Raw genomic sequence first — 13,135 nt, forward strand, 5'->3', positions numbered from 1 at the left:
AAACTGAGATTAGACACTGATTTTCAGGAATGTAACTTGCTCGTTGATTGAATGAAGGGGATCTTCATACAGTTCCAGGTGAATGAGAGGTGTAGGGGTAATACAGTTCGATCCAGGAAAGTTAAGCATAGACTCAAGTTCTTGCTTCACTAGCAACATAAAAATGGGACTTGGGGTAAGGAAAGTGGGCAGGACACTAATATTTCCATGTCAAATTGCTATTTATTGAAACGTTAATATTTTCAGGTCTTGGTAAGGGAGTGAACATTAAAGGGGGTGAAGAAGCCGGTGATATCTTGATGGATACCTCTGGCAATTTTACCATGAAGAATATAACTCTACAACCTTCCCGAGGGCAAGTGGGTATTGTACACCATGATGGTATCCTCACTCTGCACGATGTCACTATTGAAGGTAAAGTTCCATTTATCCAGGGAAATATTGTGGTAACACTTAATGAGGTAGATTATTATTATTTTCATGGGGAAGTGCTAAACCTGTAGGTTCATAATTCATCAAGCACTTAACTCATGGGATTCATATTTCACCTTGGGAATGGGAGACAATCAGGTTTGATACAGGTACTTCACAATCTAACCCCTAAATTTACAAGATCTTATTTCATGTTCTCGTACTGATGAGCCTCCAAGTTCTCTGCAATATTTATTTATTGTTATTATTATTATTATGTACCTGAATCCCTCTTCTATGTGGACATTAAATAAGTTTATTTAGGTACTGGAACACATAAGTACAATTGCCATACATAGTATCATGTATAAATTACCTAACATAACCCAAAAAAAAGTTGGACAAAGTGGCTTATTTCATTCTTTCTCAGTAATAATAACCCAAGTAAGGTCATATTTAACCCTTCCAGGGCCAGAAACCCCTGATACGAAACCGGCTCTCAGGGTTGGAGAATTTAAAAAGAAAAATTCTTATGAAATGATAGGGAATTTTTTCCCAAGGTAATGAAATTAAAAGTACGAAATTTGATGGCAAACTTAGGGAATTACGCTCTCACAAAGTTAGCAGTCTCGGCAATATTTATGCATCAGCAGTTTTGCCCACTTTGAGCCTTGTTTTCCAGTTGACCAGACTGTTAGCTATTTCACTAGTATTCCTTCTGTCGATTGAGTACAAGAAACTGTCCATTTATATATTTCAGCTACCCAATAAAGTGATCAGAAATTGGTAATTTGGCCAGTTTCACACACTATTAAAAACTGCCAGTTTCAAAATAGGCTCCAGAATAAATAATGTAGAGATTCCTGGTATCAAAACAACATTTCCTCTGTTTGTTAGCTACGTCCTTGGGTCTCTCCTATATTACGATTGCTTTCCATTTTGAAATTTTATTCATCCAAATAACAGAAGATTTGCTGTTATGCAGAATACTACATTATTGTAATAATTGTATAAATAATGTCAGCACATTTCTGAATTCATATTAGACTCACCAGTTGGACGTGTATTGGACGAGTGATGTAATATGTGTACTCTGGAATATCGGCAAAAACCAAACATTTCTGCTATTTTCAGTTCAATTTCAAATCACTTTCATTTCTGAAACCAATCAAAATCATGTCTATTTCTGTAATACATCTTCTCTATCAAATGAGACTAAGAAACCGAGAATACAACTTTTAAAACCATATGAAAAACACCGCAAAATCCCTGTTTTAAATAAAAAATAGAGTTGCCGTTGTCTTGCCATTATGTACTGCGTACTGCAGGATTTTTTTATATGGTGCACACTTATCACATAGACCCATTCTCTCATATCTAGGCCTAAATTTACCACTCACAGCTTGTCTGAGTGAGCTAAGTTCATGACATAGAACAACAGGACTGACTCATGTTTCAGGGCAGTAGAACAGCGGAACCCACCCCGAAAGGGTTTAAAAAATATGGCTTCTGAAATACAAGATTTAGTGTAATTGGTGTACTTTACTACACAAGTTATTACTTGTGTGTCTAAACAGAGGTATTAATATTAATTCACATAGCTTAAAACACTTGTACAGTTGAATAAATAAATGCAAGTGTGTTAATTACTTTTATTTCTAGTTTAAATAATATTTGTACACTTTTTTTTTTAACATGTTGGCCGTTTCCTACCGAGGCAGTGTGACCCAAAAGAAAGAAAAAACCTTCATCATTATTAAAACATTTTCACCATCATTCATTGTCTTTACAGAGGGGCTCAGATATGACATTTAGGTGTCACTCCAAACAGCCAATCCCAAACCTCTCCTTTAAAGTGCAGGTATTGTATACTTCCCACCTGCAGGACTCAAGTCCAGCTAACTGGTTTCCCTGCATCCCTTCACAAAATATTACCCTGCTCACACTACAACAGCTCGTCAGGTCCCAAAAACCATTCATCTCCATTCACTCCTATTTAACATGCTGACACATGCCTGTCCAAGCTCCTCGCACACAAAGCCTCTGTTACCCCCTCCCTCTATTCAGCAACATTAGTATATTATTTTTAGGATATACTGTGTAAGGGTCATAGGAGCAGCTGGAAGTATGAAGGTCATGCATTAACTGGGGAATGGGAGGAAATAGTTTGATCCAAGGAGGGGGAGGGAATAGCTTCACCTCCTTGGCTCAAAAGTCATTCACCATAAGACAGCCACCATGAAGGGATTCTTTTCTTCTTTCAACAAACCGGCTGTATCCCACCAGGGCAGGGTGGCCCGAAAAGAAAAACAAATGTTTCTCTTTTTAAATTTAGTAATTTATACAGGAGAAGGGGTTACTAGCCCCTTGCTCCCGGCATTTTAGTCGCCTCTTACAACACGCATGACTTACGGAGGAAGAATTCTGTTCCACTTCTCCATGGAGACAAGAGGAAATAAACAAGAACAAGAACAAGAACTAGAAAGAAAATAGCAGAAAACCCAGAGGGGTGTGTATATATATGCTTGTACATGTATGTGTAGTGTGATCTAAGTGTAAGTAGAAGTAGCAAGACATACCTGAAATCTTGCATGTTTATGAGACAGAAAAAAGGACACCAGCAATCCTACCATCATGTAAAACAATTACAGGTTCCCATTTTACACTGACTCGGCAGGATGGTGGTACCTCCCTGGGCGGTTGCTGTCTACCAACCTACTACCTAGGACCATGAAGGGATGTTGTATATAATTATGTGGATTTTCGTGTAAAAAATAGACATTGTTACAATAATACACCTACCATCTGACTTACGACCTGCTCGACATATGGCCATTCGACTTACAACCGTGTTTTTCTGTGCCAAATTTCTGGGAAATAAATAACTATTTGTGTTGTACACAGTGTTTATCCTAAACCTTATAGTATAAAATACAGTAATAACAACATAAAAAGTAAAGTAAAAAATGAAGTACCAAAATAAAACAAAATAAAGTCATTACAAAAATGTGATGTTGATATTCAGTAGTAAGGTTCGACTTACGTCCATTTCGACTTACGACTGGTTTGTCGGAACCGAACTTGGTCGTAAGTCGGATGGTACCTGTAGTATAATTTACAATATGTTCTTTCTTCTTTCTTTCAACACACTGGCCGTATCCCACCGAGGCGGGGTGGCCCAAAAGGAAAAACGAAAGTTTCTCCTTTTACATTTAGTAATACAGTGGACCCCCGCATAACGATTACCTCCGAATGCGACCAATTATGTAAGTGTATTTATGTAAGTGCGTTTGTACGTGTATGTTTGGGGGTCTGAAATGGACTAATCTACTTCACAATATTCCTTATGGGAATAAATTCGGTCAGTACTGGCACCTGAACATACTTATGGAGTGAAAAAATATCGTTAACCGGGGGTCCACTGTACTATATACAGGAGAAGAGGTTACTAGCCCCTTGTTTACAATATGTACTCTCATATATAAAATATTAATCTAGTTTGTACGTTAACAGGTGGTACTGGTGGATTTGTTGGTCTTGGTAAAACAGAATTACAAGTTAACCAAGTGACAGTCAGAGGGAGTAGCGCCATTGGAATGGATTTCCGAGAAGGAGCAAAGGCCTCGGTGTCTTCCTGTATTGTTGTTGACTGCACCATTGGTATACAGATGGAACAAGAGGCAAAGGTAGACTTGAGTTTTGTAGTTTATTATCTTAGATATTTCTTTCATTTAAAATTCCTCTTATCACTCCCATCAGCTTCAACCTTTCAGGAGAGATTGTTTGATGCTATTGAGGGGCTCTTGATCCAAGGAATTATAGCTACCTTCCCTTACTCTGATTAAACCTGATTACCTACTATTCTTCAGGTACTTTATGACCCCTACAGGTTTGGTGCTTCTTCATTAATAGAATCATCAACTTTAAATATTCCCAGGCCACTATAATTTTGTCTGGTTACAGTTACCTTTTCAAGAAGAAACAAATGTTTTGATGCTGGTGAAGGCCTCTTGATCCAAGGAAATAGATAAATCCTCCCTTCCTCTTCTATTCAACAAATCTGATTATTCCTTCCCCCCTATCCTTGTCCTATTCCCCCAACACTATTTTTTTTTTACACAGGGTTTTACAAGGTTATGGTAAGGATTTTTAACTTTATTTATAAGTTAAGAGCTGTTACCTACTCATCTCATTTGAATGTTTTTTTATTGTTATGAAACATACAACTCCATGGGGAAGTGGAACAGAGTTCTTCCTCCGTAAGCCATGAGTGTCGTAAGAGGCGACTAAAATGCCGGGAGCAAGGGGCTAGTAACCCCTTCTCCTGTATATATTACTAAATGTTTTTCTTTTTGGGCCACCCCGCCTCGGTGGGATGCGGCCAGTGTGTTGAAACAAACATACAAATATGGAACATAATGAAGTTAGAGCCATTTGTGGGTCGTCAATTTCATTTGATCAACTGTTTTTGTTTAAAGTTTCCCAGAGAATATAATAATGCAAGTAATAATAATTGCTTATATTTTTCAAAAAAAAAAAAAAAGCTGTATGGTGGGCCATAGGAGTTTAACTTTTTTGTAAACATAAATTAACAATGTGCAAATAATTTTAATATATGGGTTCCTTTTGTATTTACTCGCTGGGTGAATGTGTTTCAGGTGTCACTGTCAGCTACTAATATTAAGGAGAACAAAGAGTGTGGTGTTGTGGTGGTGTGGCCGGTTGCTGCTGACACCTCCAGGCTCAACAACATCCCTAAACAGGCGCTTCTGGAATAGTAAGTCAAACATGACTTGAATGGTGTATTTAAGACTTTTTTTTTACACAAATTTTACAGGCTAAGAGCTGTTGTTCAACCTCAAGTCATTTCAAAGCTCCAGTCATATCAGAGGTATACTACCACTTCCCAGGATGCCACCCACACCAGTTGGCTAACACCCAGGTACCTACATGGTGCTTCGTGAACAGGTGTAAGGAAACACAGCCAGTGTTACCACTTGTACCAGGGATCAAACCACGGACACTCAGATTGTGAGCTGAGTGCACTACCAACCGAGCTAAGGGACTTCTTGAATGTTATGTCTAAAACTTATTGAATGATATGCTAAAGACCTCTTGAATTACAAGTCAACTTCTTATGTCTTATTTGTTCCCCTCAATTTTCTTTTTTTAAATATTGTTTTCATAATCATTTTTTTTTATTATATATTATCACTTCACCTTATGGTTTCTGTATTCCTCAAATTCTTCATTGTACTTTTAATTCAGAAAATTCCAAGTTATAAACAAGTTAAAGTTCTGGTCTTTTCAACATATAAACAAGTTAAGTTCAAAGTTTTCAACTGAGAGATGAATTACATTCCTCTTTCTTCTGTTTACAAATTAATTGCATTCCTATTTTCTTTTGTAAATGAGTTGTGTATCTGACTTTCTATTTGTAAAGTGAGTTGTTTATATAAAAAACAATATATTTGCACTATAACTCAGCAGTTGTAGAGTTTAAATGGGTTCCAAAGTATCTTGTATACAGTAGGGCTCCACTTTAAGGCGTTTTCCCTTACGGTGTTCTGCTAATACGGATATTTCAGATTATGATCAAAACTCAAAATACAGCTGCCCCACCTGACTTTCTAATACGGTCACAGCACCCCACCCAGTTTGTTTGCAGTCTCTGTGAGCACAACTCCATTATGTCTTGAAACTTTCCAAAATTTCAAGTGTTTTAAAGTTATTTCTTTCAACAAACCAGCCGTATCCCACCGAGGCAGGGTGACCCAAAAAGAAAAGCAAAAGTTTCTCTTTTTAACTTCAGTAATGTATACAAGAGAAGGGATTACTAGCCTCTTGCTCCTGGCATTTTAGTCGCCTCTTACAACACGCATGGCTTATGGAGGAAGAATTTTGTTCCACTTCCCCATGGAGATAAGAGGAAATAAACAAGAACAAGAACTAGTCCGAAAATAGAAGAAAACCCAGAAAGGTGTGTATATATATGCTTGTACATGCATTTGTAGTGTGACCTAAGTGTAAGTAGAAGTAGCAAGACATACCTGAAATCTTGCTTGTTTATGAGACGGAAAAAAAGACACCAGCAATCCTACCATTATGTAAAACAATTACAGGCTTTGGTTTTACATTCACTTGGCAGGACGGTAGTACCTCCCTGGGTGGTTGTTGTCTACCATCCTACTACCTAGAAAAATGGCAGATATATCATAAAATATTTTATGTGCTTACCAGTATTTTTTTTTTTTTTTTTTGCAGCAGCAGTTTCTTTCTTTCAACACACCGGCCGTATCCCACCGAGGCGGGGCGGCCCAAAAGGAAAAACGAACGTTTCTCCTTTTACATTTAGTAATATATACAGGAGAAGGGGTTACTAGCCCCTTGCTCCCGGCATTTTAGTCGTCTCTTACGACACGCATAGCTTACGGAGGAAGAATTCTGTTCCACTTCTCCATGGAGATAAGAGGAAATAAACAAGAACAAGAAATAGTAAGAAAATAGAAGAAAACCAAGAGGGGTGTGTATATATATGCTTGTACATGTATGTGTAGTGTGACCTAAGTGTAAGTAGAAGTAGCAAGACGTACCTAAAATCTTGCATGTTTATGAGACAAAAAAGACATCAGCAATCCTACCATCATGTAAAACAATTACAGGCTTTCATTTTACACTCACTTGGCAAGATGGTAGCACCTCCCTGGGTGATTGTTGTCTACCAACCTACTGCCTAGAAAAATGACAAATATATCATATAATATTTTATGTGCTTACCAGTATTTTTTTTTTTTTGCAGCAGTTCTTATTGTAATATTATTTCCTTTCCAATTTATGAGGCATAGTTTGAGACAAGGCCATGGGAACAGTGATTCCCAGAGCTTTAGAAACAATGCTACAATTTATGTGACCATTTACTTCAAATAGTAGAGTTGTGTAAATTCTAAATATTTTATTTTTTTTTTTATTATCACACTGGCCGATTCCCACCAAGGCAGGGTGGCCCGAAAAAGAAAAACTTTCACCATCATTCACTCCATCACTGTCTTGCCAGAAGGGTGCTTTACACTACAGTTTTTAAACTGCAACATTAACACCCCTCCTTCAGAGTGCAGGCACTGTACTTCCCATCTCCAGGACTCAAGTCCGGCCTGCCGGTTTCCCTGAATCCCTTCATAAATGTTACTTTGCTCACACTCCAACAGCACGTCAAGTATTAAAAACCATTTGTCTCCATTCACTCCTATCAAACACGCTCACGCATGCCTGCTGGAAGTCCAAGCCCCTCGCACACAAAACCTCCTTTACCCCCTCCCTCCAACCCTTCCTAGGCCGACCCCTACCCCGCCTTCCTTCCACTACAGACTGATACAGACTGATACACTATTACTGTAGTTGGACCTTTCAGAGATAGTGCTTTGTTTCTGGTGAAGAGATCTTCATTCAAGAATTTTGAATTATTGTCCCCTTTTATGAATTAAATCTGATTGCCTTCTGTTCCCAGGTGCTGTATGACTCATATGGGTTTACCACTCCCCATGAACTTCATAATAACACAGGGTGGAATATTCTGTAATTTAAGATATTAAGTGTAGTAGTTTACGAGTATTAATGTATATTATGCATTTCAATTTGGCCAGCCTACTGGAGGAGTGTGTGGGCAACGATGTAAGGAATAATAAAATAGACGTTTATGTTGTGGGTCCCCTGGAGAAGCAAGTGCAAGAAGCCAGCAGCATCCCCACCACTGACTCTTCTGACCAAGCATCTCATACCTCTAGTGACTCCATGGACTCGGGCTGTGAGTTTATTGAGAATGTCAAGACTGATTAATATGTGCCTAAAAATGCTGTTTACCAAAGTGCATGTTTCTCATACCGGTTTGTGTGTCATTGCAATTAATTATATATTTATATATATTATTCATTCTGTATTTTGCAGAAGTATGGTAATAGGATTTAAATTTTTTAGATTTTAAGCAGTTGAGACACAAATTTAGCAGATAATTAAATCTGATAGTTTTCCGATGTTATTATTTTGTAAGAAGCGTTTCCTATGCTTTAACTAGTTTGTAACTGTTATAAATGCCCATTTTGTTGCATGTTGGAGGCACTGTATGGAAATAAAAAAAAAATCCAATTAAAAACAGATTCCAAAATGAACGCTGTAGGTTGTGCAAGAAAGGTATAAAATACCGACAATATGAAAGTTAAGACACATGTGCAACATCTGGATATCTTTATTGTAGACGTTTCGCCATCCAGTGGCTTTATCAATACAGATTCTAGGACATAATATATATAGTATAATATATTATTTTATTTATTATCACACTGGCCGATTCCCACCAAGGCAGGGTGGCCCGAAAAAGAAAAACTTTCACCATCATTCACTCCATCACTGTCTTGCCAGAAGGGTGCTTTACACTACAGTTTTTAAACTGCAACATTAACACCCCTCCTTCTTATTATGTCCTAGAATCTGTATTGATAAAGCCACTGGATGGCGAAACGTCTACAATAAAGATTTCCAGATGTTGCACATGTGTCTTAACTTTCAACGCTGTAGGTATTCCAGATACTAAACCAACATTTTCTGTGCACAATCATCATGTTCCCTAGCCTCTCTTATATTACACTTATCAGAAAATCAAAACATTTCCCTATTTCTTGGATAAAAAAATATTAGGAACATTTCCCTATTTCTTGGATAAAAAAATATTAGGAACATTTCCCTATTTCTTGGATAAAAAAATATTATCAGGATCAACCAGGCTGTGATGGATATGTGGGTCAGCGGGCCTCCAGCAGCAACAGCCTAGTTGATCAGGCAAGCACCAGACAATCCTGGTCAACCAGTCTTGTTTGGTATATCAAAGGTATCAAAGGAATGATTTATCATGGTTTACATCACCTCAGTAATTGAATCACACCTAGTAAAAACCCATAAAGCAGATCAGCAAAAATCAAATATTTCTGCTAGTTTGAGGCTGATTTCAGGCTACTTCCACTCCAGCAACGAACCAAAATCATCTTTATTTCAGTAGTCAGTCTTCCATTCTATCAAATGATATCAATAAAACCATAAAAACTTTCCTAGAAAGCACCTCCAAGTTGCTATTTTAAACCGAAATCAAGGTCCGAGTTTTTCTTTTCCCATCATGCACTGCATGGGGCAGGATTTCTTTTATACAGTGCACACTCACTACACAGACCCATTCTCATATCTAGACCAAAATTTAACGCTCATGGTTTATCCGAATGAGTTGAACTCATGACGTAGATCTTCATGAGGGATCCTGGTGTCATTAACAGCTCTACGTGACAGCTAGTGGAAGTGTTAATATGTTATCTGAATGATAGGGCATCTGACATTATGATACTCCAGTCTTTTACATGTTACTTTTATTATATGAGAAATGTCCTGTGTTTTGTATCCAGTGCACCTTTTGAGTTCTTCATTCTTTCAATATCTGAGCAGTTAGAAATTTGTCTTCATTGACTATCATGTTATTTTCCACAGAATTAGACATGCCTGCAGCATCTGGGTATCTTTATTTCGTAGATGTTTTGCCATCCAGTGTCTTTATCAATACAATATTGAGACATAAATGGAAGCCTGTAGAAGAGGAGGTAATCAATCCCTTAGCCTCGCAGAATTAAATGCAGAAGAAAGTAGAAGATAAGTGAATCAGTCCCTCAACCTAGGAATGGTGTTGAACACTGCAGTGTTAATGAATCTGAAGCACAGGCAGGAAGATGAGCACTTATATACTGGAGTCAGATGAGGTGCAGCAGATGAAGGTATTGTTAGGCAGGACCCACCAGTGGAAGTAGGTCATGCCCATGAGTTTGGCCAGAGATTAAGTAGGTTGAAGAGATTTCCTCTTTACCAAGATTCCATGTTGCTGTGTACATATATATTAATAATATACAATACTGACAAGTTGGTGAGTTAAACACGTTTCTAATTCATTAACTTGTCAGTATTGTATACTATTAATATGTTGTTATCTATTGCCCATTGGAAGACACTGTTTACATCTGCTTTCATATCTTTGTCTTCTGCCAAATCAGCTTTCATGCTTATTTTGTTACTACTTTCAAAGGATGATATGAAGCTATGGCTAGTGTTTTTACCTGTGCTACGATGATGAGAAACAGTGAAGGTGTTAGAACTGTGCCTTGTGGTACCAACTTTTGCCAAGGCTGGATTTTGCTTGTGTACTAATACTACTCATTGTGTATTTTTGAAAACTGAATATCCATTTTTCTAATTTTTCTTAAATATCTGTTGACCTTGGCTATCCATGACCGCATTTTGGCTTTCTTGTTAAACTTCTATAATTTTGTTATAATGGTTTAGTAATTATGACAAGTATCGTCTACTCTAAATTCATGTTGATTTGGGTCGTGCAAGTTATTATTTTCTATAAAATTTGTAAAGTATTCATTTCATTATCCTTTCAAAGATTTTTCATGATGTGGTGTTGGTGCTACTGGACTGTAATTTTTTTTGCCAAAACTCTACTGCTTCCTTTATTTTATTTTATTTATTTTTTTTTTTTCAACAAGTCGGCCGTCTCCCACCGAGGCAGGGTGACCCAAAAAAGAAAGAAAATCCCCAAAAAGAAAATACTTTCATCATCATTCAACACTTTCACCATACTCGCACATTATCACTGTTTTTGCAGAGGTGCTCAGAATACAACAGTTTAGAAGCATACACATATAAAGATACACAACATACCTCCAAACTGCCAATATCCCAAACCACTCCTTTAAAGTGCAGGCATTGTACTTCCCATTTCCAGGACTCAAGTCCGACTATATGAAAATAATATAAAATATAATATAAAATATAGGGGAATTATATATGCTCTTTTTAAATCCTTTTGGGATTTTACATAGATCAAAGACTGTTCTCCAAATGATACAGTGTTCTCACTAGTGGGATTTTGCACATCTTTATAAGTATAGAGTCCCGTGGATCAGGCCTCGGTAACGCACGTGTTGGCATGTTTTCTATTTCCTTTTCAATTCTGGAGAAAGCAGAGTCATACTGCTTATAGTAATGAAGGGCGTTTTTTTTTTTTTTTGCGTCAAGTTTAACTTTCTTTGTATTTACATTATTTGCACTTGAACTAAACACAAATAACTCATGCTTTAGAGAGGAACCTTTAAGCAAACTTTAGGTCTTTTTTGGACCATTATCATATCTTAGATTGTTACTTTATAATGGACCAGTATGAATCAAAGCGTTATCTAAAGTTTCCCGTACAAAGCACGGGTAACTTACGTATGGTTCACGTATGGTACTGTGACTTATTCTACTGCTTGAATTATAAATTAATAATGCGCTAAAATATTAATAGGAATGTACATACTGTATTTACATATTTTCTTGGTTACTGTTGGACATGTTGTTAGAGATATATTTTTATGTTGATATTAAGGAATGAGCTGTAGAAATATTGTTCATTACATGAATCTCAATTAGGGCACCAAATTAAAATTGAAATTAAAAATAAAGCATAGCTCTATTTGCAATAAAAATGTTTTGATGTGGTTACCCAACAGCTATAAAATGTGACATTTTCTTCATAATTTTCCAGTAGCTTTTAATGATGATAAATTAAAGTAAGAAGAACCATTCCCTGTAAGTTAGTACAGAAAGCTATTGTTAAATTAGTTCATATGAATCTGTTTCAGAACATTTTTACATGTCTTTCATTAGTGTATTCCATAGTAATAATAATAATAATAATAATAATAATAATAATAATGATAATAATACAGTGCTTTGGGACTGCAGGATAAGTAAGTTTAATCTTTAATTCCTCACTAGAAATCTCAAGACAAAATAATATTTATGGAAAAATATTATTTTGCTGGAATTATATATAACAGACTTTGGCTACTGAGTAATCTTCTGCTGTATTATGTGATATATTGTATTTTTATAAATTTAATATTTTATTACTTAGAGGAAAGCTTTAAATATATTTATTATAATTAATGATATGACTTTGATTTGATTCCTGGTGTCTGAGGTTGTCTCTTTTCTTATTCTGTTTGTGCTTGTAGTGATAATGAAGGAAATTTGGTTAACTATTAATGTTTGCTTAAGTTCAGATGTCTCTGGCTTTATACAGCAGATGTGTTGAAGGTTCATACCAGCTGTACTAAGCTCACTCAGGCTATCAACACTTAAATTCTATATAAGATTCTTCAGTATATTTTGTGAACCTCACTCCTCTGTTATAATCTATGTATATTGCACATACAAAATTACAAATGTTAGTTTAATATGTTTGTTATGCACCCCATACCCATCCTGTGGGCAGTAGTCAAAAGAGTACAGAGGTACATAATGGGTCCAGGGACTGAACCCATAATGTACCTCTGAGCAAGTTACAAAGGTAATGAATTCCAGGTATATCTGGTCACAATCATGACAACAGATGGAAATGGAACATCACATAATACTGAATTTTTGGAAGGCCAAACTGACTTAAGAAAGAGAAAGCTATATTGTATTGCCAGTACATCATATTTCATCTACCAGCATGATAGCAAACTGACAGTTGATCCAAGTCTTCCTACTCATCCATAATTATATGCTACAATTCAAATACAGTGGTCCCTCGTTTTTCGTAATTAATCCGTTCCTGGAGCCGTTACTATAAACGAAATTTACGATTTACGAATCAATTTTCCCCATA

The 13,135-nt window shown here is 36.5% G+C and overlaps 1 protein-coding gene across 2 annotated transcripts in view; it reads left to right on the plus strand.

The window, feature by feature from the left end:
- Positions 1-12,412, plus strand: part of nesd (nessun dorma) — a 45,072-nt gene extending 32,660 nt beyond the window's left edge. The window contains exons 10-14 of one of the 2 annotated variants that reach the window (XM_070104651.1): positions 247-414; positions 3,925-4,097; positions 5,070-5,188; positions 8,052-8,212; positions 9,934-12,412. In XM_070104651.1, the coding sequence (XP_069960752.1) occupies positions 247-414; positions 3,925-4,097; positions 5,070-5,188; positions 8,052-8,212; positions 9,934-9,935 (623 nt within the window). In that variant the 3' untranslated portion in view covers positions 9,936-12,412. Of the gene's footprint in view, positions 1-246; positions 415-3,924; positions 4,098-5,069; positions 5,189-8,051 lie in introns of both variants that reach the window. The other variant, XM_070104650.1, reaches the window with a different exon arrangement.
- The last annotated feature ends 723 nt before the right edge of the window (positions 12,413-13,135 follow it).

The sequence above is a fragment of the Cherax quadricarinatus genome, chromosome 93 (genome assembly GCF_038502225.1).
Source record: "Cherax quadricarinatus isolate ZL_2023a chromosome 93, ASM3850222v1, whole genome shotgun sequence".
Lineage (NCBI taxonomy): Eukaryota > Metazoa > Arthropoda > Malacostraca > Decapoda > Parastacidae > Cherax > Cherax quadricarinatus.